This window comes from Protopterus annectens, chromosome 2.part0, assembly GCF_019279795.1.
Source record: "Protopterus annectens isolate FY-2018-M chromosome 2.part0, PAN1.0, whole genome shotgun sequence".
Lineage (NCBI taxonomy): Eukaryota > Metazoa > Chordata > Ceratodontiformes > Protopteridae > Protopterus > Protopterus annectens.
Genome location: NC_056728.1, coordinates 1375347580 through 1375375576, shown reverse-complemented (window position 1 = coordinate 1375375576; position 27997 = coordinate 1375347580). Strand labels below are relative to the sequence as shown.

At 41.7% G+C, this 27997-nt stretch overlaps 1 protein-coding gene across 1 annotated transcript in view; it reads left to right on the top strand.

Moving 5' to 3' along the window:
• ZGRF1 (zinc finger GRF-type containing 1) overlaps positions 1-27997 on the top strand; it is a 2981513-nt gene that overhangs the window by 1145226 nt on the left and 1808290 nt on the right. Inside the window, 3 exon segments of the mRNA XM_044061551.1 lie at positions 1205-1827; positions 2439-2577; positions 11153-11337. Coding sequence (XP_043917486.1) covers positions 1205-1827; positions 2439-2577; positions 11153-11337 — 947 coding nt within the window.

Sequence of the window (27997 nt, the reverse complement as noted above, 5' to 3'; positions counted from 1 at the left end):
GAACCTGTTGAACCAGCATACACTTTTGATATGAAATTCCTGTCTTGGAAAACTATATTTTTGGTAGCTATTACATCAGCTAAGACAACTTCTGAACTTCAGGCATTATCATCCAAACCATTATTGCATTATTTTTAATTACGGTGTCCCTTCATACCAATGCATCCTTTATGCCTAAAATAGCTACAGAGAATAATATTAATCAGTCTGTACAATTGCCTGTCTTCTTACCAAATTTTTCTAACAAGGGTGAATATGTCTTAACATCTTCTTGACGTGCATAAGCAACTATGTTTCTACTTTCATAGAAGAAAACAGTACAGAAAGTCTGACCAATTATTTTTATATTTTTCGCCTAACCGTTTAGATCAAGCAGTCTCCAAAATCACCCTGGCCAAATGGATTACTGACTATATTTCATTGATCTATTCAAAAAAATGGTCTGGAATTGCCCCCCCCCCCCCCCAGGCCCATTCTACTAGATCTATGGCTATATCATCTGCTTTCTCCTCCAGAACCTCGATTGATGAAATTTGTGCAGCAGCCACTTGGCCAAAGTCTCAAACCTTTGTCACCCATTATAAATTGGACGTTGTCTCCAGAAGTAGAAGTAGATTTTCCTTTGGTTCAACAGTGCTCTGGCATATCCTTCCTTGAGGCTACCCAAGAGTAAATGCAGCTGGGGACTCTGACCCATCAGTGAGAAGGAATAAAAAGGACATCATCAGATTTGAAAGTTATGTAGTTACCATAACGTGGCATCTGTGTTGTCCATTCTTCCTCACCTTCCCCCAACCTAGTTGCTCCTAGAGGATCTATGGATTATATAGGAACCTTCATATTCCTGGTTTGAGCCTCTGATATTTTTTTTTATCTGTTTCTGTCTCTATGTCCAGTAGGCAGTGAGGCAGCAAACTCAATCTGAGGAAGATGGGAAAAGTAGAGCATTGTGGATAGAGGGAGGAGCTTGAGACTGGGATCTAAGTCTAGAGTTGCATCTGAGGGTCATATCCATGACCCATCAGTGAGGAAGAATGAAAGTGAAGAACACTGATGCCAACTTATGGTAAGTACATAACTTCCAATTACTGCTTAATATCATTTGGTACCTGTTAATTTTGAATACTACTTTTGCAATAACACCAGAAGGTTTGCAAAGAACTTTCCATGTATATTTTTTAAAATATGTATTTCTTTAATACAGACTGCACAAGGCTGGACCAGTCAGAAGACAGAACGATAAACCTACAAGCCAGACATCAGCTGAGATCTCCAGTTGTTACAGTGCCTTCAGACTATGGTGAAAAGGAAAAACACTGTTGTTTTAATACCTCATCTATGGGTCTTAAGAGCCTGCTATCCAAGATTTCTGGCCAGGGTGCTAATCCTGTAGACATAGAGACTAAAAGTTCCACCTCTATAAGGGCTATTGAAGGTACTGTAGACTGTATTAAAGAGCCAATGACTGCTGGTACAATTGCACAAAGTAAATGGGGGAAGTATCAGAACATATCCTCTCTGCGAGTGACAGCACATGAAAAAGAATGTGTTTTGAAAGTGACTGATGACTTTTCAGCACAGAGCATGCTTGAAATACCCATGCCTGAGGCCAAGAAAAAAGAGGAAGTGGCACTACAAAAGCAAGCAACTGATTCTTCTGCAGTGCAGCTGATTAAAGACTCTCTGGTAAAAAACTGTGGTTTTATTAGAAGAGAAGTTAAAGAAACTGGGAATCCTCTAGAAGAACTAGATCAAGCATCCCCTGTTAACAGATGCCCAAAAATGTTCTCAAGTCCTAACCCATGTGGTGTAACTAGAGATTCTCAGGTGTGTAGCAGCACAAGTGTGTGTGATTTTGTGTCTGCGTCTGATGGGCAGGGATAATGTATGTGTTTACCTACGTGTTGTCAGATGTGCCAAAAAAACATTTAGACCACCTTATTTTAAGTAAGTTTGTGCAGGATGTGACTTTTCTTGTGATGGCTATATGTTAGAGGCAGTACCACTGATACGGTTAATCAGAAATCATCACATAATGATTTGTTATCCTTCTGATATGGTGAAATGTTAGAAGCATTTAAGTGAGTTTTTAGAACTCCTGTATGAAGCTGATGCTTTTTCTTCTGTTGCCATCTCCCTGTTCCCAAGTGCCATTTTTAAATTGTTTGTTGCAGTGGAAATCCTAAGACAAGTTAGTTTGCATAAAACAATGCTCTCCTGCTAGCATTTTAGCATGCAGTCAAGTTGCATTTCCATTTTCTTTCTCTGAAACCACTTGCAGAATATCCCATATTACTATAATGAAAGTATAAAATGAGTTTCTGGTAGTTTTCAGTAAATATCTAAGTGCTGCATTGGCTTGAAGATTGTTGTCGTATGTCTGTGCTGTTTGTCCCAATTAAAAATAAAATTCAGTATATATCCTGTTCTTTTTGCAGCGTGTTCCTCTGTTGGAGCTTTCCTTTCCCACTAGTGATGAAGTACAATGTGCCACTGTTCCCAAGAGACAGATTATGATACCCATCATCTTTCAGTCTGCTGCTCACTACAAACAGGTTTTCACTGCAGCAATAACAGGTAGGTGAATTACAGCAAAAATACTTGACCTGAAGTCATTGGTAGTAATCTGAGATGTACGTTAAATTCGACAACTTCTGAAGGTTTTCAGGCACTGCAGGATCACTGTCACAGAAATAAAATAAAAATCTATATTCAAAAGAAACTGCTGAGCATACTGCATTCATTTTCCGAACTGTATGACACTTTGAAATAGATGAATCATAGGAGCAAAGTACAACTGTAATGCTGTCTGCATATGATTAGTAGGCATTTTTGCTTTATTCTTCAGATGACATAAAATGGGTTTCCATCTGCCTGAATTGGTGGTAACAAGGTAAATTTGATAGCTCTCTTAGCACTTATAAGGGTCTTTAACTGAAATACACATGCCTACACTAATGTACATTAAAAGGAAATCAGCTTTCTGTTGTAACAGATTTGTATGATTTTTTTACAAGTTTCATCAGCATTCCTGTCACTGTTGTAGTGAATATCTTTACACTTCTTGAAACAATCCAACGTCTTCTTCGAGACAGTCACCAAGGCTATAGACGAGAAAGGTGGTTCACACAGCCTACCTTGACCTTGCCAAGGCTTTCGGCACCATTCCCCACTCGGGTATTACAGAAAAACTCACCAGCCTGAACATAAACCCCTACGTCACGACATGGGTTGCCAACTGGCTTACAGACAGAACTCACACGGTAAGAATAGTGGGCTTCAAGTCCAACTCTAAACCAGTCACAAGTAGTGTCCCGCAAGGCTCGGCCTGGGATCCCTACTGTTCGGTATATACTTCTCAGAAGTACAGGCAAACACAGGAGGACTATGGCTAACCAAGTTCGCCGATGACTGCAAACTGGGAGCCATAATTGACTCTCCTGCTGACACGGACATCATCCAAAAGGGCCTTACTGAGACAGACACCTGGTGTCAAAGTCATGGCCTCAAGCTAAATGCCAAAAAATGCCTAGTCATCCCGTTTGGGGAAAAAATAAAACACCCACGAATTACCACATAGGTGATAGCCCCCTTAATACAGAAGAGGTAATAAGAGATCTGGGGACCCAGGTAGATAGTAATCTGTCCTTTGACAATCATATTGCCAAAGTAGTTAGGATCTCCTATGTGACCCATCTTATTACTAAAGGGTTCGCATGTAGAAATAGAGGTTATAGTGCCCCTCTACTTGTCACTCATTAGACCCATCATAGAGTACAATGCCCCATTTGGGATGTACCTCACAAGACACTTCCAACAGCTGGAAAGACCACAAAAGTACCTCACCAAGAGGATTACTGGCCTCAAACATATGTCCTATGCAGCCCGACTGAAAAACCTCTGGCTGTACTCAGTGGCATATCGCTTACTCAGAGATGATCTCTGCCTGACTTACAAAGCCATGTCCAACTCAGAATTGATGGACATGCTCCACCTAAAGAAATCCAAGTCACTGCGAACCACACGCTCTAGTGAGCTAAACCTCACCACAACAATAAATAGAACATGCTGGAGGGATAGATTCCTGTCACAGAGACTCCCCATGCTTTGGAACAAAATTCCAAATTACATCAGGCAGAGCCCCTCACTAACACTCTTCAAGAGAAACCTTGACGAGTGGATGGGTAACAGAAAATACACCCCTGGGATCACTTAATTGACTCTGCTTGACAGAGGATCAGTTAATTAATCAATGGGGCGGCGAAAGCCAACACACTCTGGCTAGGCTTATAAATGCCCTTGGGCAGTTAGCCTAGTACCTACCTAATAACCTATGACATATTTTGAGATTTTATGCATATCTGTATAGAGCACTTTTGGCTGCTGCACAGCTAGCCACTAATTCCATGCAGTCTCTTCCCCTCTCTCTCTGTCTCTCTTTGATCACCTGGCAACCGATCCCTTCTACCTCTCCTGTACTTTCTCTTAACTACGGGTCAGGGCCAGCAAAGAACTTATGGCATTCCGGTTTGTCTCATCCAAAGAAAGGTAATGCTGCTGAGGGAGTGCTTTTACCTGTTTTCTCCTTAACCCTGTACACACCAGTTACCACTTCAGAGGTGGGGCATGCAGTGAGCATTGGTGCTGAACTGCATCTCACTTCTGCATGGAGCTGATAGTAACAGAATGACCCCTCCCAGCTTCAAGTATCACCTTGTAGTTATTTTCCTTCTCTTAACCATGGAGATCAAACTAAGTAAGTGTGCCCAAAGCGTGCAGGCGTCTCTCCTCTCCTGAGGATGGGCACACACCCATCCTTTTCTGCTTTGTAGGGAAGCTACTGAGCTACTTTTTAAACTTGGATCACCTGAGCCATAGTCAGAGCTTTATTCCTTTATGACACTGGTGCAAGCTGGTTGCATCTATATTTAAAGTCATTTGTTCATATTCTATTGTGCTCATTTGCTATGGGTCACCAGTAAGTGTGACAGTTTATCAGCACTGTGTTTTGTTTCTTTGTGTCTGTTGTAATTTTGCTGGTGAAACTCCATCTTCCAGTGATTTTTTTTTTTTTTTTTTTTTTGTTTTGTTTTGTTTTGTTTCCTTAAATGACCGTTAGATTCATAGGTGGCTATTAGGCATGTGGTCCAGGTGGTAACTGAAGAGTGGAGTTCTAGATGGTACTGTGCTAAGAACCAGGCCCATTTAAAGACCAAGTGCCTCTGGATCTAGATTATTTGTGTAAGTTGTTGTCCTCTAGCATTTCTTACTTATCTATCAAGATTCATCATTCAACCATCTCTACTTGTCTGACTTTAGATCCCCTCCCCCTTTCTGCCTGTTCCCAAGTCAAGCAGTTTTTGAAAGGGGGCTTTACATGTCTCTCCACCTAGAAAACAGTTGACTCCTTGGGATTCTAACTTTGTGTTTGAATAACACTTCTTCAGTTTGAACCAGCTTATTAGGTTGATTTGTCTGTTGACTTGGGAAGCTGTGTTGCTCATTGCTCTGACTCCTGCAAGAAGAGCATCTGACTTACAAGCTCTTGTGGTTAGTTAACCCCATCGTTTTTTCACAAAGGTAGGGTTTCTTTGTGACCAAATCCTTTTATGCCTAAAGTAGTTTGAGTTTACCTTGCTGCCATTTCCCCAGTCTTTCTTGCCGCGGAGCCCGAAGCAGATGCAATTCGCACTAGTGCCGGTCGGCCGTTTACCTTCATTTCGCTTTCTGACTACCAAGTTGAAGACTCCTTCAGATAAGTACCCCGTTGGGTTCCTCTTTTCTTGCTTTAACGAATGTCAGATAAAGTTAATAACTGCCTTGCCTGTGGAAAACAGATTCTGCACCGTGATTTCCATTCCTATTGTGTAACTTGTTTGGGCCTTGAACACGATGTCCCTAACTGCGATCTCTGTGCTTCCTTTAACCAGCGTATCATACACTGTAGAGCTAAGATTTTGTATAAGCATTTCGGAGTCTGGCCTAAGTTCGTCGGTATGGCGTCTTCTGGTCTCCCGACTTCGGATATACCTAGAAACGCAAAGACAAGGACCGTGACAGGCCTAGGGTTAAATCTACTGATGACGCACCGGTGAAATTGGTCGTCAGCACAGCGGTAGTCACTGAGGCACTTTCGCAGCCCCTGCAGTCCGCAGATTTTCAGCCGCAAGCCTCTGCCAAGACCTTTACGGAGTCCTCCATGCCGCAGGCTGCTATTTCGTCTTCAGACCCTCCGCCTGTCGTCACCTCAGATGGGTCTGGGGCCGCTTTGCGGGCACCGGCTTCTGACGCCTCTTCTTTTCGACATGAGACCAGAATCAGACCAACTACCTTAATTCAGATTTCTGCAGTTGCTAGGCCTCCCGAGTCCCTCCGGATTTCTAGTAAACCTTCCAGCCGTAAACCTACTTCACAAGCAGGCATCGGCCTCCCCTCCTGTACCTCAGTCCCAGTTGATAAAGATGGCTGGTGATCTTCTTTCCCTGATTAGGGACTTGTCATCCCCCCTTCAAAGAGGGCTAGGAAATTATCTCCTGATGTTTTGTCTGTCTCAGATTCTGAGATTTCCAGTATGTCTGCTGGTGAAGAAGGAAATTCTCAACTTTTTTCTGGCTTTGAGGATTCTGATGCTGAGGACTCTATCCCTTTTGCCTCCCCCCCCCCAGAAGATTTTTCCTTTGGGGATACTTTGAATACTCTTAGGGAGCATTTTAAATGGGATTGTCAGAATTTTCCACAGTCTAAGAAAGGAATCAGGGAATTTCTAGATTTGCCACAGCATAAGCCTCTGGCTATACCTCTAGTTTTGGAAGTTGTGGATGATGTTTTCATGGAAAATTCTTTAATTCCTAATTCTGTTTCTCCTGCCCCAGAAAACCAGATACGTATTACAGGGTTCCTGAATCTCATGAATTACTTTTTAAAAACCCTTCTGCTGATCCAGAAATTATTTCTCAAGGCACCAAGGGTGTTAAGGCTACAATTGCTAAAAACCCTGTGCCTTCTGATAAGGATCTAGGGCCTTGGACAGGTGGGGTAAAAAAGTCTATACCTTTGCAACTCTTGCCATTAGATCCGTGAATTGTCTTTTTCACGTGCTTAAGTATCAACAGCATACTTTGAAGGCTATTAAGGCTAAACTTGGAGATATTCCTTCAATGAAGGAGAACAAAGATTTACAAGACTTACTGAATTCTGCCACTTTAGTTAATAAGCATCCACTTCATTATGGTTTTGACACTTTGGAGGCTTCCTGCAGAGCATTAGCCACTGGTTCCATAATGAGAAGGCATGCTTGGCTCAGGGAGCAGCCTCTTTCTGAACCGGTGAAATCTAAATTGCTGGATGTTGCTCTGCACAAGGACAATCTTTTTGGTAATAAGGATGAGGAGGTACTGAAGAAGTTGGAGAATAAGGCAAAATCTATGCAAGCTGTAAAAGATTTCCTTCAGGTTCAGCCTCCTCGGTTTAGTAGACATTATCCTTCCAAGAATTGGTCTTTCCCTGATCCTGGCAAGCAGGGTCGCTCTAGGCCTAGGGATTTCAGATCTTCCAGAGGGCATGCTTCTGCCTCTCAAAGGGCTAAACAATGGCATTCTTCTGCTAAATCAGTGAGTTCTAAGCCAGTTTCTCAAAGCAAACATTCTCAATGACTCCGGCCTTCTTGTGACTACCTCTGCGGACCCTGGGTTTCCTTTGGGGGGGGAGGTTAGCCAGGTTCGTAGAGGTATGGTCTACCATCACAGATGACAAATGGTTGCTCAATTTAGTAAACCAACGTTACAAGTTTTACTTTCGCACCTTCCCTGTTTTGCAAGGATACCCAGACATACCCAGAACTCTCAGGGCAGAGGGACAAACTCAAATTTCTTCTCTACTGACTATGGGGGGTTATAGAGCCCATTCCTGCAAATCAAGCAGGCCTAGGTTTTTATTCAAGGCTTTTTCTGGTACCCAAGGAAGGGGGCACCTGGCGCCCTATTCTGGGTCTGTCCATGCTAAACACTTTTCTGGTGATTCCCAAATTCAAGAATTACTACCAATGCTGGGCAAGGATTCATGGCTGGTAACTTTGGATCTCAAGGAGGCTTATCTGCACATCCCCGTAAGGGAAAGTTGCAGGCAGTTCCTTTGCTTCAGGACTGGGGAGCAACACTTTCAATTCTCTGCATTGCCCTTTCGCTTATCTACTGCTCCCAGAGTTTTTACGAAGTGCCTGGCTCCAGCCATTGCTTTTTTTTCAAGCAGAGAAACATTCAGATTTATCCTTACCTGGACGACTGTCTCATTCAGGCAAACTCCCCAGAACAACTAGAAATAATTTTGATTTTGTGAAGAACATTCTCACCTCTTTGGGTTACACTCTCAACGAAAAGTAGTCAAACTTGGTTCCTTCAAGGGAGATTGTTTTCCTGGGAGCGAGTATAAATACAGCCACCCAGATGGTATTCCTCCCTCTACAGAAGCAAGAAAATTTTTTCTCTTACTTCATGAACTTGGCAAGTATGACCCAGCAAGGCATTTCCTGCAAGCACTGGGGTTCATTGCTTCATGTATTTTGATGATCCCATATGCAAGGCTGCACATGAGAAAACTTCAATGGTACCTCAAAAATCTTTGGTGTCAGCACACACAGGACTTAGACTTGATTCTTCCCCTCATTCTCTATCTACAAATGGAGTTCCTCTGGTGGGCGACAGCCTGTTCTCAGAACAAAGGTATGCCGTTCCACCCACCGCCTGCCAGCCAGACTCTCACCATGGATGCCTCAGATGTTGCATGAGGGGGCTCATCTGGAGGGCATACAGGGGACTTGGAGCACCCAGCAGATTATCTGCACGTACACTCAAAAGAATTGATGGCAGTGCAGCAGGCCTTGCTGGCTTTCAAGGACCTACTCTACCCTGGGACTCTTCTGATCAGGACAGACAATACGACAGTCATGTGGTACATCAACAAGCAAGGGGGGTGCTCACTCTTACCCCTTTTGCAGACAAAGCATGAGACTATGGTCCAATGCAGCATCCATGGGCATACATCTAATAGCCCAGTATCTTCCAGGGAGGCTGAACTCCTTGGTGGATCATTTGAGCAGACATGTTCTGGATCCTCACGAGTGGCAACTGAACAGGGACATTTTCCATCGCATCAGTCATCATTGGGTCACCCCACAAGTAGATCTTTTCTCCTCACACCAATCATCTCCTTCCAACTTTCTGCACCAGGGAGTTTCACAACAAAGCTTGGAGGGTGGATGCATTGTCCTTCCCATGGACACATCTCTCAGTTTATGCATTCCCTCCTCTGCCTCTTCTTCCCAGAGTGCTGATAAAGATAAGGGACGAAAAACCAAAGGCTATTCTGATAGCTCTAGATTGGCCCAGGCAACATTGGTATCCCCTACTTTGCAGCCTTTCCCAGTCTCAGCCTTGGCATCTTCCCCTGGTACCAGATTTGTTGGTTCAGGGAGGGGGAAAGTTCCTTCATCCTCTTCTTCAAACTCTGCATTTAACTGCCTGGCTAATACTTTAAATCTTTCCCAACAGGTGGTTGAAGTTCTTCATGAGGCCAGGAGGCCTAGCATGAGAAAATCCTATGCAGATAAAAGAGATAGAAGAGATTTTGCTCTTGGATGCTAGCTAAAGGAGAAGACTCTTCTCGTCCTTCTCTTTCACTCATTCTTCACTACCTATCAGAATTGCTTAATGGTGGACTGTCCTTTTCTTCAATCGAAATTCACACTTTAGCAATTTCGGCTCTTTGTTCTTTTGAGCAACCCATTTTTTCCCACCCCTTGATGAAGCACTTCCTGAGGGGAGCTAGTAATCTTACAACTCCCAGAAGAGCTCCTACTCTTGCTTGTGATCTTAATTTTGTCTTGGAAGAACTTACTCTGCCTCCCTTTGAACCAGCTGCCTCTGCAGATTTGAAGTTTATATCCTGGAAAACTGCTTTCCTTCTAGCTATTACTTCAGCTAGAAGGGTATCTGAGCTGCAAGCCTTAATGGTAGTAGAACCTTTCATTATTTTTCACTCAGATCGGGTTTCTCTGAGAACCAATCCCTCCCTTATGCCTAAGGTGGTTTCCAGTTTAACCCTTAACCAGTCTATTCACCTGCCTACTTTTTCAGCAATCCTCAAAATAAAGGGGAAATGATTCTGCACTCTCTTGATGTGGATAGACAGCTGAGATTTTACTTGGGATTAAATCCTTTTGAAAATCTGAACAGTTATTGGTTAGTTTTGCTCCTGGGGTTCAGGGTAAAGCTATTTCAAAACAAACCATCTCCAAATGGATTGCTCATTGCATTCACTTTTGTTACCTGCAACATGGGAAGGTTCCCCCTCAGGGTATTAGGACCATTCTACTAGAGCAGCCTGTACCTCTGCAGCCTTTCTGAGAGGTGTGCCTACAAAAGACATTCTAGAAGCAGCTACTTGGTCTTCTGTCCATACTTTCACAAAGCATTACAATTTACCTTTGTTTTCTAAATCCAGGGCTGGTTTTGCCTCTGCAGTTTTGCAGGGTCTCCTTACCAACTCTTAATCTGTGATCCTTCCTCCCCCCTTTGTCTTTTTACTGGGCTTTGGGAATTAACCCATATGTGAGGACTGCAACAGTGAAACACGAAAAACATAGTACAGTTGTGTACACTTATCATAAATGTAGATGTTCGAGTGTATTCACTGTTGCAGTCCTGGTTTCCCACCCTCCAGTCCCATTTTCTTCCCTAAGGCACAGATTATAGATTTTTATTTTTTGTTTGACATGTGTCCAGGGTGCTACCATTCCTGGGTTAGCCTTCTTTTGGGGGCTCCTGACAGTTAAGGTAAGAAAAACTGCAGAAATGGCATTGGTTGCCTCCCTTTATACCTAATGTACTGACATCAGTTTTATAACCGGCGGCAGCCGACGTCATATACCAAGGTCTCTGGTATTCGGGCCGACTGAGGACTACCGGGGGCCGGATAACCCATATGTGAAGACTGCAACAGTGAATACACTCGAACATCCTCTTTTATGGTAAGTGTACACAGCTGTACTTTTTTTATAGCGCTATAAAAATCAGCTTGTTTTCTTTAAAAGTAAATGTAGCACTGGCTGCATAAAGTAAGTTAATTATAATGTGTCTTGTTTGTTTGTTTTTTAAAGAGCACTTGAACATCTTATTGTTCGATTTGTCACAAAGACTTCATAAAGCACTTTCAAAGGTCAATATTTCTCAGCACTTGCCCATTCAAAATGGTGAAAAACAAAGTCATACACAGCTTATTCCGTATTGTCTTCACCAACAGCCTGCAAAACTTGTCATGGTAAAAAAAGAAGGCCCAAATAAGGTAAGAATATATTTGTTAAATATGGTTTCCAAGCTGTTGAATCACCCTTGATGGTATTGACGTTAAGCATATTTGGAAGAGGAATGTTGGTGGCTGTTAGCTTAATTTGTTTTTTCTGACATGTGTGTAGCCTTAATCTGAGTTTGAAATGCTATATACCTCACAGGCTAATATTTCTTGTTGACATTTGAATTTTTTTCCATTTTCAAGCAGCCTGAGCCAATCGATGATTCAGAACAGCCTGTAGCTTGTTCTTCAGCTGCAAATGGCATTAATATAAAAGAACAAGAGTGAACATCTTTGTTTGTTTGTGTCTTTTGGCTTTTCCCAGTTAGGGGTCGCCACAGCGGAACTCCAGTCCGCTAATGATTGGTAGTGGATTTTTACGTACCGGGTTACCAGCCCTGACACACAACCTTCAACGAAGGCATGCCCCATTCACGTATGCCTCCACACAGAAGATGCTCTAGCTGAGAATCGAACGGGACAACGTCTTGCTATGAGGCGACAACGCTACCGCAGCACCACCACCGCAGTTTAGAACATCTACAAACCTAAAATTAGGACTCTTGGTTGGTCTGCAATTAGGTTTAGCCACTCATCTATTGCAGTTTATTTTTCTTCAAAAATTCCACCAGTGCAGGCAGTTTTATCTTGTATTGGTGTATACCATGATGTCACCCTTTGCATTTATTTAGTGATTCTAAACCCTAAGCCCATTGTTGCTTTTCTACCATTTTCACATTTAGAATATTAATCCTAATATTCATTGTATAAAAGCTCCCTTGTCTGAGACCTGAAATATTGAAACATGAAGAACTACACTAACTTTGAGTGATTCCACACAGCCACTCCTACACATAGGAGGGCAAAGCTTTTGTTCTGTTTTGCTGTCGGGCAGTTATTTAGGATTTAACATATCCAGTCTGGGGATCAGTGCAATGTCCCTTGCTTATCTTCAGGGTTTTTATGAGATTGCCTTTAGAAAGTAAAAGAATCAGAGAAAGACAGCTGTCTTGGGGATAAGTCCAGCATCTTAATAGCTTCTCGGTGTGTGTGTACTGCGTCCACAGCCTTGACTAGTGAGGGCCCATATTTGCACCTGTCCTTTGCTTTTGTAAATAATGATTAGCCTGGGAGAGGTGCTTCTCTAGCTCTCACTCATGGAGTACATCCCTTGTTTAGGTGCCACTCAACCCTCAGCCAGCCTCCTGGTTGTGACTGTGCCTGGCCAATGGGATTTCCCTTCCCAGAGTTTCTCCCAAGGTTGACCAAAACTTGACATTCTAGCTCTAAAAGAGTTCATTGGAGCCTCCCATGCAAGAATCCAAGATTTAGATCCTAGATATCAGGCAGCTGTGTGTATACTGGTGGGACCTGCATTTGCAGGATTGTCCTCCTAGAGATTTTAACCTTATGTTAGCAGCAGGCCTAATTTAAGGAAGCTGAGGTGTAGTACATGATGTTGGTGCTTATAACTGAAATCTGTCACAAGAACCATCTTAACAATGAAGTAAAATTAAGGGTTTGTTAATTTGTGACAAAGGTTATTTATTTATTTATGCTTTGTTGACTGTGATATTCCCACAAGGTCTTTGGCCTGTTTCAAGGCCTTTGGGTAGAGTGGACTGGGTTAAAGTTTAGGATCATTCGGGGAGGTTGAGTAAGTTATCTTTTGTAGCATTTGTAAGGTTTGTGTTTAGTATTGTGTTTGTGGATTTTAGAATGTTTTTATTTGTACAAAGGTCTTTTATTGCTTTTCAAAAAGTCGTTGTATTTCCCAGGTGAATAATGTGCATGATTCAATTGTAATGAGGTCTCTGTGGCATTGATATTTTTATTATATTACTAAGATTTTAGTGCCTAAAGTTTTTATAGATGTCAATATTAAATTGTTTTTCCATTATTTTGCAGCTTTCTCTGTCCTTGATTTGATTGATTTTGGTGTGATCCGTGTTGTTTTATTACCTGTCACTCTTGTCTTTGTCAGGGTGAATAGTCTATTTAGTATTGGTCCGCGGTGGTGCAGCGGTAGCATTGTTGCCTCACAGCAAGAGGTTCTCCTGTTTGATTCTCGGCTGGAGTGCGGGGAGTGCCTTCTGTGTGGAGTCTGCATGTCCTCTCCGCGGTTGGGGGGGCCTTCGAAAGACATGCGTAAATGGGTGTACCTTCGTTGAAGGTTGAACTTCGAGCTGGAAACTCGGCGTTCGTGAAAATCTACTGTCAATCATTAGTGAACTGGAGTTCCGCTGTGGCGACCCCTAACCCCTAAAAGCCGAAAGACAAACAGTATTGGTATAAACAGATTATAGAAAGTGTACAGAACTGCTATATAAGGATTCCAATCTATCTGTTGAAGCTTTTGTTTAAGATTTTTTCAGAGTACTCTGGAATAGACCAGACATGACTTACAGCAGATAGTGATTTATATGATTTTGAAATGTCAGTGGAGGAAAATTCGAGAGTGGTGACTAATAGAAGTTAGTAGAATTTTTATAAACCTTATGATATTGGGAATATTAGGTTTTTATTACATATAGTGCAGAAAATTTGCATGTTGCTGGATTTCTCCTGGTCCTTTTGTTTACTGTATGTGTGAGAATATCCAGTGATGAAAATTTGTTTAGCATAGATTATTTTTTTTCTGGGATTTTTTTAAAGTCAAAGCTCAGGTCACCAGAATGATTAGCCTATAATCTTTTGCTGCAGTAGTGATATCTATTAATGTTAAGTTGTTCTGTCTCACTGTCCATTTTTACTGATGAGTTCAGAGCCGATCTTCGGCTCCGACTTGGCCAACTGCAAAAGCTCGAGGTCTTCAACTAGCTCGAGGCCAACTTCCTATCCCATGATGCACCTTGATCTTCCCCCGATTTTTTTTTTTGCCGTTGCAACTTGATCCAGATGTTCATAAGTGGCCGCATTTTTTTTTTTTTAGGCCTTTAGTCCCTCCCTGTCTCATATTCTTCATAGTTGTGTGTTCTGAGTTAGTGCTCTTTTATTTACAGGGCAAGTATATTGATATTTAGATAATTAGATATTAAGAGTTAGTGTGATCTGCTGATATAGATATATATTCTATATTTAGATAATTAGATATTTTATATAAATTAGATAGCCTAGATGTTTAGGATATTAATACTGCTTAGAGATCTTGCATTATTAAGAGTTAGTGTGCTGTGTTGATATATATATATATATATATATATATATATATATATATTAAACAATACCAAAACCACACGAAGGATTAACGTTCTGCACAAATGTAAATAAAAAAGTAAAAACAGCCGTATCTCATGCAGGTACGATAATGGCTAAGTCTTTTATATAGAAACTCCAAGCAAAAATCCTTAGTGTCTTATATGGAAACTCCAAACAAAAATCCTTAGCCAGTAATATCCACCAAAATAAAACAGTCTCCTGGAAACTTTTCAACACGAATTCTCAGTCATAAATGTCCAAATAGTATATATATATATATATATATATATATATATATATATATACATATATATATATATATATATATATATATATATATATATATATATTCATAGCTTAGAGACTGTATATATTTCTGAGTGTTTTTCTTACACACACACACACACAGGTTTTTCTCTGTTGATTACTGATAGGATGTCTCATCAAGAGAATGAAAAATCCAAGTCTGGGTTTAAAAAATGCCCAAGATGTGGGCAGAAGATGTCCATCACTGATGGACATACTGACTGTGTCTATTGTCTAGGTCAGGTGCACCTACAAGAAAGCTGTTCAATATGCCACTCTTTTAGTGCTAGAGTGTTGAATGAGAGGAAGAGGAAACTTATGGATAGAGGTATTTTGAAATCCTCCTTCCAAGAGGCACTGGATAAGCATAACAAACACTCAAAGACGTCTTCTAGATCTTCGGAGCCATGAAAAAATAAAGCTTCAACATCAGCTCCACAGCCATTGAAGTCGACTGTTGTTTTGGTTAGGAGCCGGTCTCCGACATTGGAGCCGGACTCTCCTACATTGAAATCCCCCGTCTTACAGTCAGTGGCTTCATCCACACATTCTTCTCGGGCCTCCAGTAGACTCTCTGATTTGGATGTGGATCGTGTGGTGAAGAGACTTCTGCAGATACGGTTGCTTGCAAAAATTTTATCGGCACTGACCCCTGGGACTTCGGAGCCGACACAAATTCCCCCAACGTCTTCTGTTCCTCCTCCAATCTCCCTCGAAGTTTCGGAGCCGGAGAGCTCGGAACTGATGATCATGGAGCCCACGGGGCCAACACCTACCTTAGGTTTGTCAGCCCCGACTGCCCTGATATCGTCGGTGCCGATCAAGGGATCTCGGAGCTGACGCTCGCCAGTCGGGTCCAGAGAGGATGGTCGAACCGACTTATCAGTTCCGACTTTGCCTCTCCTGGCTTCGGCTCCGACCTCAGGCTCAGAGCCATCTGTTCTTGTGCCGGGAGAGTCCCTTGAATCCAAGGATCTAGGGGATTCCTCGCATCAGGACTGAGGGGCCTTCAAGACCATGAGGAGTGTATTGTCCATGCCGACAACCACTTTGTCAGTACCAGCAGCTCACTCCCTTAAAGCTCCGGTGTCTACTTCTACAACACACACTCCATTAAAGCGTAGAGACACTGAGCCTCAGGAAGCCCCACTGGGCAAGCCATGCTCTTCTGAGATCTCTCCAGAAGCTCCCACTGAAGAGGTTCCCAGGAAGAGACTTTGCAAGAGGAAGCATCTGGACTTCTCACAGGAATCTGTCACTTCGGATACTGACTTAGATGTTTCAGAAGGGTCCCCACAGTCCCCCTCAGAGGATATCTCATTTGCAGATATCTTAGAAATTCTTAAACAGAGGGGTGGCTGGAAATTCCTTAACCCTACTGATGATGAGTCAGTCCTCCTGAAGTCTTTTGGGTCTCAACCCTCCACCTCTTGGGTGTCTCCACCCTTTGATGAGTTGATTGAGTTGCTCTCTCAAAGGGCATGGGAGTCCCCGGAAACCACAGAGCCTGTTCCAAGGAGGCCTAATAAATGTATAACTTGGCCTCAAGACTAAACCTTCCTAACTAAAGGAGTGCCCGTTGATGCCATGGAGGTGGCAGTGGCCACCAAGAAGGAACTATCAGAAACTTCTACATCTGTTCATCCTCCTAACAGAGAGCCTAGGACCATGGACAGGTATGGGAAGCGTATGTTTAGTTCAACCGCTTTTGTCCTTCGATCGCTGAACTATCTCACACATTTCACTAAGTTACAAAGGGATCTCCTGAAGGAAAAAGGAGATACCCTGCAGGGTTCAGTAGCTGCGAGGGCAGACGAGATAATTTCCCAGCTCTCTACTCTTAATTCTGTTGTGAACTCTTCCATGTGTCTGGTGTCGTATGCAACTGATGGAACACGCAGAGCAGCGGGTACAGGAATTGCCCTTAGGAGACATTCATGGATGTACCTATGTTCCTTTGCGGAACCCTTTAAGTCTTCCTTTATTAACACCCCTTTTGATGGCTTGTCCCTTTTTGGACCGAAAGAAAGGGAACACTTACCAGGAGTGAGAAAGACAGAAGGACTTTGTCTGCTGTCGGAGTACATTTTTCTACCCCGATTAGACCTTACCCCAAAGGGAGGGGTGGTGGAAAGATATGGTTCCGTAAATCTCAAGGATCTTTCCAGGACATTCATGGGGAAATCCCCTCTAGAGGCAGGGGAGGAGGAAATCCTGGAAGATGCTGTCCACGTGGCAGAGTGGGGGGGGGGGGGTCTGCAGAATCAGGGTGACAGAGATCAGTTCTTTGGGAAGCCCTGTCAGTGCTCATGAGAGGAGGCCCGACTGTCCTCCTCTGGAGGCAGTCTCTAAGGATGCCTTTCTTTGTTCCCAGACGCCTAACTAAAAATAGCAAAAGATAGCTGGGTACAAAGCATCCTATCCAGAGGATACTCAATTCCCTTTGCCACACTGCCCCCTTTTGTGAAAAAAATCCCAGACATTCCACCCAGTCACAGGGAACAAGCAGCCATAGAGGTCCAAAAGTTGCTGGAAAAGAGTCATCAAACCAGTCCCAGCAGACCAAAGAGGATCCAGAACGTATTGAAGGTTCTTTATAGTTCCAAAGAAAACTGGGGACTGGAGACCTATTCTAGACCTCTGCAGACTAAACAAGTCAGTAAAAAAGACAAAGTTCTGGATGGTCACGCTACAGTAAATACTCTCCTTTTTGGGGAAAGACAATTAGATGTGCTCGATAGATCTCCAGGATGCGTACTACCACATAAAAATGGACAGGCCATCCAGGGATCATCTACTTTTCCGGCTGGGAGCCAGTCATTTCAATTTCGTGCTCTGCCCTTTGGTCTCACTACAGCCCTCAGTGTGTTCACCAAATGCATGGTAGTAGTCACGGCTCTCCTGAGACATTTGGGATTCCAGGTGTTTCCATATCTAGACGATTGGCTCCTCACTGTCACTCTAAATCATGATAACGAATCCATGCAAGAAGGACCTTCAGTGGTGGCTGACATCTCAACAAGTAACTCTAGGCCGTCCATTTGTTCTACCCACTTCTATAGCCATGGTGACCACGGACGCTTCCTTGATAGGCTGGGAGGGCATTATCAGGGAAAAAAAGCCCAAGGCGCGTGGAAGAAGCATGAGGCTCATCTGCTTGGAGATGAGAGTGGTATTCCTAGTGTTGCAGTCCTTTCACGACTCTCTCTCTCTCTGGGAACACTTGCAGTTTAGACAGACAATATGTCAGTGGTCTGGTACATAAACAAGGAGGAACCAAATCTTATCCTCTGTGTCGAGAGGCCCTGAGAGTATGGCAGTGAGCAACTTCCACCCAGTACTTTCTGATAGCAATGCACATCCCGGGGAAATCCATTGTGAAAGCAGACAAGCTAAGCAGGGCAATTCTGTTGCCTCACGAGTGGTCCCTAAAGAAACAAATAGTGGAAAGGATCTTCGGCAGGTGGGGCCAGCCTTGCTGCAATCTCTTTGCAACCCGAACGAACACGAAATGCAGCAGCTACTTTGCCCTAATTCCCCCGCCAGGGGATGCCCCAAGGGATACAGTGGTGCACAATTGGCCCCTGGGTCTCCTTTATGCCTTTCCCTCTAATACCCAAAGTGTTACGGAAAGCAAAGACTCTGGGAAGGACCGTAATTTTAATAGCCCCTTACTGGCCTCATAAAATTTGGTTTCCCTTCCTTCAGCTTCATTTATTGGAAGAACCTTGGATCTTGGACCTGGTTCCGAATCTTCTGACTTATTCATTGGGGACTCTTTATCCTTCCCTTCACTCCCTCAAACTGACAGCTTGGCTGCTCCAGTTCCAAACATAGCCAGGATTCACAAACTCTCAGCCGAGGCTCAACATATTTTAACATCCTCTCATAAAGCATCTACCAGAAAGTTATATCTTAGCAAATGGAAGAGATTTTCTATATGGGCATCTCAGAATGATATTGATCCATACCTAGCTTCATTTTCATCCTGTTAGATATTATGAATTTAAGGCTGAAATTAATTGTTGTAAATATGCTGAAAGAAAAAGCTTGCTTAAATGCAGAAACAGAGTTTAGTAATATGTGATCAGCAACCATACTAAATGACTGTGGCTTAAAAAAATAAGGAACTTGCTTATGAGTGTATTATACACACATCAAGAAAACTTACTTCTTACAGACATGACAAGAGTGTAATCTGCTTTCACTGGACAACAGGACATGCTTTTCTAAAAGTTTAAAAATGTGCTTTTTCTAATCCACAAGGCGTTTCCTTGAAGGCAGTTTACTTATCAGCATTTACAGAATCCACAAGGCATTTTCTTGAAGACAGTTTACAAGGCATTTTCTTGGACAGTTTACTTATCATCATTTGCACAAGAACAGATGTGTTAGCATTTGCGTCATCAAGGCAGTATCTTTCCAAAACCTAGAGGGTGTGAGTTTAACTAAAATATGTATAAAAAGTCTGTATTAAATCTAGTTGTTAGGGGTATGGTAGGGACACATTTGGTGTTCTGAGGTAAATGTTATATCTCTCACATCATCTGTACTATATGAGAAGTAAAGTTGGAACAGTACTTTTAAGCTGCAACATTTGTCCGGTTTGGTTTATTATAAAAGTTATTGGTTACTGCTCTTAAAGTCAGATGCTGTATCAGTGTATATTCTGCAAGTTTCTGTATGCAACAGACTGTGAATGCAATTATAACCAGACTTTGATTCCAGCCAGCAAGACTGAGTGTCTTAAGAAGACTTCAAATCCCACAGTAAGAGTAAGAAGCAGCAAGAGAGCAGAGCTCAATATATTTTTTCAATGGCAAGCCAGCTGAGTGACTAGCACCATATAATTTTTTCAATGGCAAGCTAGCCTGCATCTGAACCTACACTCTGCATTCAACCACAGGGGGAGTGATGATAAGCCCTGCAGAGGGTTACTTCAGTTAAATTGCAGTAACTAACATTTGTACGTATGTGTCAATTCTGAACAGACGTATTCCAGTTTATACAGCTTGCAGTAGTAAAGTTTTTTAGACGTCTACATCCGGAGTGAGACAGAAGTTCCAGTCGCAGTGCCATAATTTCATTAAAGAAAAGGGGGATATCCACTAGCCCAATAGTTCACTGCCTGTTGTGCTTTCCCAGCTTCTCAAGTGACTGAAAAATTTCCAGCCATCTGCAACAACAGCCTGATCACCTGTTTTCTTGCTCACTGGTAAGACTTTTTTCTACGTCACATTTTTTAGTATGGTTGCTATTCGATAGTTTGGATGTTTAATTAGACAGTATGGATAGTAAATTGCAATGTTGGTATACACAGCATATTAGTAAATGTAAAACCTTAGTAGGGCAGGTTGATAGTAAGGCATTATGCAAATTTATTACAATATTTAACTGGTATCTCAAAGAAAACCATGTGAAATATGACAAATGTTTATTGTGTGATTCAACAAAAACTGCATTTTGTGTATTATGTCCTAAAAAAGTATTACATGATGTTGTTAAAACAATAGACTGTGAAGACAGATCTGTTCATGATAAAGAATTAACTAAGGCTAAAGTGTTTCCATTATATTCAGATGTTAAACAGTTATGTCCTGTCACCACATGTGAGTCAAATCAGTTACTGATAGAACCACTAGTACATTTTGTTACAAAAAATGTAGTAAACTTCTAAAAAAAGAGACACAATGAGTTCAGGAAGCTTAGACAAGTTATACAAACATTTTTTCAAAAGTGCATAGGAGTTTCAGATTCAGCAGAACAGGTTCCTGAGACATATCAGGCAGACCATGAGGAGACTCTTAAACAACAGTTACAAGATGAAGAAAATAGATTAGCTGAACTGACAGAGACTGACTTCCTTCATACATTGGGAAAGAGTAGGAAACTACAGTTGATCTGTGCAAAAGAAATATATTTTATAATATGTTTGTGTTTTGAAAATGGTTAAGCTTACATGGTAGGATGGTGAAATACAAATCATTCTCAAATGTTTAAAACTTCCATTCAATTAAAGCAAGCTATTTATCAGTACTACAGTAAAGTAGAGCATATGACTGCCATTCTTAGCATAGTCAAAAGGTAAACAAAACAGTTCTTGTATATAAAAATTAATTAAAAAATAGTTAATAAGAGTAATGATTTAAAGTCACAGGACTGACATGCATGTATTTTCTTTTTATACAACGCACAAGAATAACAGGCAGACAACAACAAATATAAATAATGTAAATATATAAATATGTTTGTTAAGCTAATATCTATTTATTTTTTTTTTACATTTTTTTATAATTGTATAGTAACACCACAACAAACAGTTAAAGTTCTGAATTTTAAAAAGAAATGAAATCACAGATGGTATTAGTCAAACAATCTTTGTAAAATGAATGTCAGAACAGTTAAATAAATAAAAAAATACTGAAATCAAAAGTAAAAAAATATATATATGATTAAAGGAAAAATGCTAAAAAGGGTTAACTGAAATGTGAGCTCAGACCTTCCTAAACTGGACGAATAGTTACAGGAAATGTTGAACAGATAAGATAAGAAACAAGACTGCCAGACAAGTGGCTTGAGTTTTTCTAAAAATTTGTTGTTATTAAAACATAATTGTTAAAATGTTCACATGCAACACTATTTGGTAATTATAGTAAAACATCACAATTGTGCATATATGTCACGGATAAAAAATAAAAAAAAACCTTAGTTACATCAAGTATAGCCAACAGATGGGTTACATACAGTTCAAATAAAGTATACAGGAGGGTACAAATAACTACTACTAGTAGAAATAGACAGCAAAGGCAACAGAAAAGATGATCTGGCCTGAAGTTAAACGCCAAAAAATGTATAGTCATACCCTTCGGGAAAAACAAGGTAACCCCAAGCTACCATATAGGTGGCAATCCACTAAGCACAGAAGAGGTTATCAGGGACCTGGGGACCCAGGTTGACAGTGGCCTTTCTTTTGACACTCACATTGCTAAAGTGGTTAGAAAGACCTTCTACATTGCCCACCTGATCATGAAGGGATTCACATCCAGATCTAGTGAGGTCATTGTTCCCCTGTACTCTTCACTTATCAGACCAATGATCGAGTACAATGCCCCATTCGGGATGTATCTCACCCGACATCTGCAGCAATTGGAGAGACCCCAAAAGTTCCTCACCAAAAGGATAAAGGGACTCCAAAATCTGTCATATGCTGCCAGATTGAAGAAACTCCAGCTCTATTCAGTCGCATACCGTCTGCTCAGAGGTGACATGTGCCTGACATACAAGGCCATGTCCAACCCGGAATTAATGGACATGCTCCACCTCAAAAATCCAAATCCACCACAACCTCTAGAGCAAGCGACTTAGACCTTAGCACGGATATAAATAGGGCGTGCTGGAGGGATAGATTTATCACTCAGAGACTCCCTATGCTGTGGAATAAAATCCCGGTCCATGTGAGGCAGAGCACCTCGCTGACTCTGTTCAAGAGAAATCTAGACCTGTGGATGGGAGATCGTAGGTTTACCCCGGGAATCATCTCTGGGTCACTGCTGGACAGAGGCACAACAAACTAATGGGCACAGTATTTTTTCATATAAGGGGTGGCATAAGCCACAATAATTTGGGCTAGGCTTATAAATGCCTTAGGGCAGATAGCCTAGTATAAACCTATGAACCTATAATATCAGACAAAGGTCTATAGTTTAATAACCTAATAAAGCAAATGTATAACCAAAGTGTTGGGCTGACATATGTTATAAAGCAGATATACAATGCTGCAGTACTACAGGGGGAAGGGTACTTTATCAGTTTTACACACTGTGTGAGCAGTATGTGTTGCAAAAGGGTCTGAAATAAAGCCACAGAGCAGAAATAATATATTGTTCCTTCTTAACAATACTGTTTCAGGGGGAGGGAAAAACAGGTATTAGTGCATTAGAAATATTGGTAAACAGATTAAACCTGACAGGATAAGATATTTTACAAGTTGTTAATAGCTATCATAATGGTTATTGTATTGTTTAGTATTAAATTGTATTTACAACCTGCTAAACTGTAAAGTTATACAAGAGATAGTTTAAAAAAAAACAAGAGATGGCTTAAAATTTATAACAGCTATACAAGAGACAGTAAAGATATGTAAAAAAATTGAACAAGATTAGTCACTATTTCAATATGTTTTTGGCAATATTAATGCTATTAAATTTGTAAGATTAGACTAAATTTACTTTATAGTCTTTGTATGTACAAATACAGAAGAATTTAGTACAAATTAAATTAATGCCTAGCAATGAATATGTGTGAAAAAACATGTTTTAAAAAAATTGGGTTCAGGATAGCTGCTAGATTGAAATGCATGAATAGCAAACAGTCTGTGTAAATACATACTGTACAGAATACATTGTAATAAGTTTAAAAGTAATTTGTCAAGTTGTAATATCACTGGTTTTACCCAAGTAAAATAATTGCTTTCAAATATTTATTATCTAAGCCCAGTTCAGTACTTTACCAAGATGTTAATGGGCAGTTCAAAGACATGACCACAATGTTATGGTTAAAATGACATTGAAACTGTATATTTTCAGTAGTGTATAAATGCTTGCAGTAGCACATGGTTCTTGTCTCATAGTTAATTCAACAAGTTGCAAAGAGTTAATGAAACAGTTCTAAGTCATAAATTAAATTCTGTAATTGCAAAGGAATAAATTAATCAAGTTAAACTAAAGCAGACACAGCTCATAACTGATAAAATAATTTCACAGAATGGTCTGCAAAAGAAAAAGTTGTTAAATACATTCAGTTTGTTAGTAATACTTTAATATCACTGTATTAACTATGGAAAATTGCATTTTGATTTGTTGTATCAAAAGACTATATCATGTGATCAAAAAATACATATCAGTATAAAATGTTTTGAGTATGTTTAAAAACAGAGGGAATTGTTAGATATTATGAATTTAAGGCTGAAATTAATTGTTGTAAATATGCTGAAAGAAAAAGCTTGCTTAAATGCAGAAACAGAGTTTAGTAATATGTGATCAGCAACCATACTAAATGACTGTGGCTTAAAAAAATAAGGAACTTGCTTATGAGTGTATTATACACACATCAAGAAAACTTACTTCTTACAGACATGACAAGAGTGTAATCTGCTTTCACTGGACAACAGGACATGCTTTTCTAAGAAAGTTTAAAAATGTGCTTTTCTAATCCACAAGGCGTTTCCTTGAAGACAGTTTACTTATCAGCGTTTACAGAATCCACAAGGCATTTTCTTGAAGACAGTTTACAAGGCATTTTCTTGAAGACAGTTTACTTATCATCATTTGCACAAGAACAGATGTGTTAGCATTTGCGTCATCAAGGCAGTATCTTTCCATAACCTAGAGGGTGTGAGTTTAACTAAAATATGTATAAAAAGTCTGTATTAAATCTAGTTGTTAGGGGTATGGTAGGGACACATTTGGTGTTCTGAGGTAAATGTTATATCTCTCACATCATCTGTACTATATGAGAAGTAAAGTTGGAACAGTACTTTTAAGCTGCAACATTTGTCCGGTTTGGTTTATTATAAAAGTTATTGGTTACTGCTCTTAAAGTCAGATGCTGTATCAGTGTATATTCTGCAAGTTTCTGTATGCAACAGACTGTGAATGCAATTATAACCAGACTTTGATTCCAGCCTGCAAGACTGAGTGTCTTAAGAAGACTTCAAATCCCACAGTAAGAGTAAGAAGCAGCAAGAGAGTAGAGCTCAATATAGTTTTTCACATCCATTCTGGAGTTTCTGACTAAACATTTCACAGAAGGGGTGGCTGCAGCTACCATTAGAGTTCAATTAGCAGCAATCTCGAACTTTCATCTTTGTGTCCAGGGTTCTAATGTCATGTCACATCGACTCTCTAAAGCCTTTCTCAAAGGTAGTATTCACTTGAGACCACCCGTCAAAACTCCAGCCATGCCATGGAATCTAAATTTTGTTTTTTCCCGAATTATATAACTGCCTTTCGAACCAGCCTCATTGTGTGATTTGAAATCTCTCTCATGGAAGACCATATTTTTAATAGCTATTACTTCTGCTCGGAGGATTTCTGAGTTACAGGCCTTGACCTTCAAACCTCCTTACCTGATCTTCCATAATGACAGATTCTCACTCAGAACTAATTCATAATTTTTACCCAACGTTTGTTCAGAGACCAATCTCAACCAATAAATTGAAATACCAGTTTTCTTCCCTAAATACACAAATAAGATGGAACACATATGCCGCACAAACTTGATGTTCAAAGGCAACTCCGATTTTATTTGGACAGAACCAAACAGTTCAGAAAAACAGAACAGCTCTGTCTCCTTTTCAGAATCAAAAAAGGTACTCCAGTGACCAAAGTCACCTTGTCAAGGTGGTTATCAGATTGTGATGTCCTTCACGAATGCAACTGCAGTCATAACATATGGGTTGTCCTGCCTCAGGCACCCCTCGGTCGGCCGAATTCCAAAGTCTGGGTCCGGCATCGGCTGGTGTCGCCTCCTCTCCGACGTCACAACGGCTAGAGTATAAAGGCATCGGCCGACGCCATCTTCTTCAGTCTTTCTTGCCGCGCGGTGCCCGAAGCAGAAGCAGTTCGCAAGTGCCGGTCGGTCAGCTCCTGTGTTTTCAGTACCGAAGTCATCTAAAAGCTAAGTACCCCGTTGGGGAACATTTATTCTTGCCTCAGCCGATGTCAGAACAAATTGAGAAAGTTAATAATTGTTTGTCTTGTGGTAAACAAATACCTCATAAGGACTTCCATTCTCTCTGCCTTCCTTGCCTGGGCCCAGACCACGACGTCTCGGCCTGTGCTTGCTTTAATAAGCGCACTCTCAGGCGCCGGGCAGAATTCGCCGAGGACTTTTTCGGTGAATCCTTTGCGTATATCATGCCGTCGGATCAACCGACAACCCAATCTGCTAAAAAACGCAAGGACCGGGACCGACATCCTCGGCCCGCGTCCACTACCGATGCTACTCCTAAATCCTCTGCTAGCGCTCCGGTCCCCTCGGAAGTGGTAAATCAACCGCTCCAGGCCGACGATACAGCGTTAATACGACCTTCGGTCTCTGAGATCTCTCCGGTGCCGGTTGTGGATTTTCCTCCGGAAACTGAAGTTCTGGATCTACCCGACACCATTCCTGTGGACAAGGTAACGCCTGCACGTGGGGCTGCTAGGCCTCCTGTTTCCATGTCCATCAAGGCCTTTGCACGTGCTAAGGCCGCCAGTCAGGGCAAGGCCCATCCTAAACCTGCCCAGGCCCCTTCATCTGATAAGCAGATCATGTCTCTGGCTGCAGATCTTATTTCCCTTATCAGGGGGTCTCAGCCTCATCCGGACAGGGGTTCTCAGGCACCTGCAGAAAAAAGGCCTAGAACTGAGCAGGCGGATGACCTCTCCTCGGATGAAGCCTCTGGGGATTCTGAGTATTCTGATACTCAAGAAGAACCCTTCCAGGCCTACGAGGACTCTGATGCTGAGGAATCAATTCCCTCTGCCTCCCCTCCAGAGGATTTCTCTTTTGGTGAAGTCCTGCATTCCATGAGGGAACATTTTCAATGGCAGGGTCAGGAATTCTCTGACTCCAGGAAAAGGCTTCGTACTTTCCTCAAGCTTCCCCAGCACAGACCCTTGGCTATCCCTCCAGTTATGGATGTTTTGGATGATGTTTTCTCTGACTCCAGTGCCAACCCTGATTCTCTTCCTCCTGCTCCTGTCAAGCCGGACAGATATTACAGGGTCCCTGACACTCACAAGCACCTTTTTAAGGCTCACTCTGTGGACCTAGAAACTATTTCACAGGGCCCCAAGGGAGTGGCTTCCTCCTCTGCCAAAAACCCACTGCCAGCTGACAGAGAAGCAAGGTCCCTGGAGAGATGGGGTAAAAAAGTATATACCTCTACTACCCTAGCCGTGAGGTCTCTTAACTGCCTTTTTCACATGTTTCAGTACCAAGATTTTCTCCTGGATGATTTACAGAAAAAGTTAGCCTCTCCTGAGCCTATTGATAAAAAGGCACTGCAGGATCATATTCATAACACTCAGCAGGTTAATAACCATTTTCTGCAGTGTGGTTATGATGCACTGGAAGCTTCATGTAGGGCAGCTATGACTGGGGCTGTAATCGTGACATGCTTGGTTGAAGGATCAGTCTTTGCCTGACCATGTTAAAGTAAAGTTACTGGATGCACCTTTGGAAAAACAAAGCTTTTGGTGCTACTGCACAAGATGTATTGAAATCCATAGAGGAAAAAGCAAAGTCAGTACAGACAGTCAAGGATTTCCTTCAGGTTCAGCCACCCAGATTCAGCAGAAACTGGCCCTCCAAGAATTGGTCCTTCCCGGCTCTGACAAGTTTCAAAGGGGAAAAAGCAGACGTGCCCAAGGTAGAGGGCAATACCGAGGATCTTACAGGGGACGCCAATGGCAACCTCCAAATCAAAGAAGTGGTGCAGACAATTCAGCTGCACCACAAGGACAATCACAATGACTTGACTTTCGTACCGCCTACAAAGGTTCAAAGAGAAGCACCTTTGGGGAAAATTAGCCTTATTCTCACAAAACTGGCATATCTTAACCAAGGACAATTGGATTCTGGATTTGATAGACAAAGGTTACAGATTCCACTTCCACACATTACCAATAAAACAAGGCATGCCAAACCTGCCACATCATCAAAGGGCAGAGACACTCACTCAAGTTTCCAAGCTATTAAGTATAAAAGCAATAGAAAGGGTTCCTCCTCAGGAACAAGGCCAGGGATTTTATTCAAGACTTTTCCTTGTTCCAAGAAAAGAAAACAAATGGAGACCCATACTGGACTTGTCAACTCTAAACACTTTCCTCATTGTGCCAAAGTTCAAAATGCTGACATTGCAGCAACTTCTTCCCATGTTGGGCAAGGGGTCTTGGCTGGTCACTCTGGACCTCAAGGAGGCATACCTGCATGTCCCAATCAGACAAAGCTGCAGAAGATACCTCACAGATTTCTTGCAGGGACAGAGCATTATCAATTCTCAGCATTGCCGTTTGGCTTATCTACAGCGCCCAGAGTGTTCACGAAATGCCTGGCATCAGTAGTGGCACACTGCAGACTGCAGGGGATTCATATATGCCCCTAC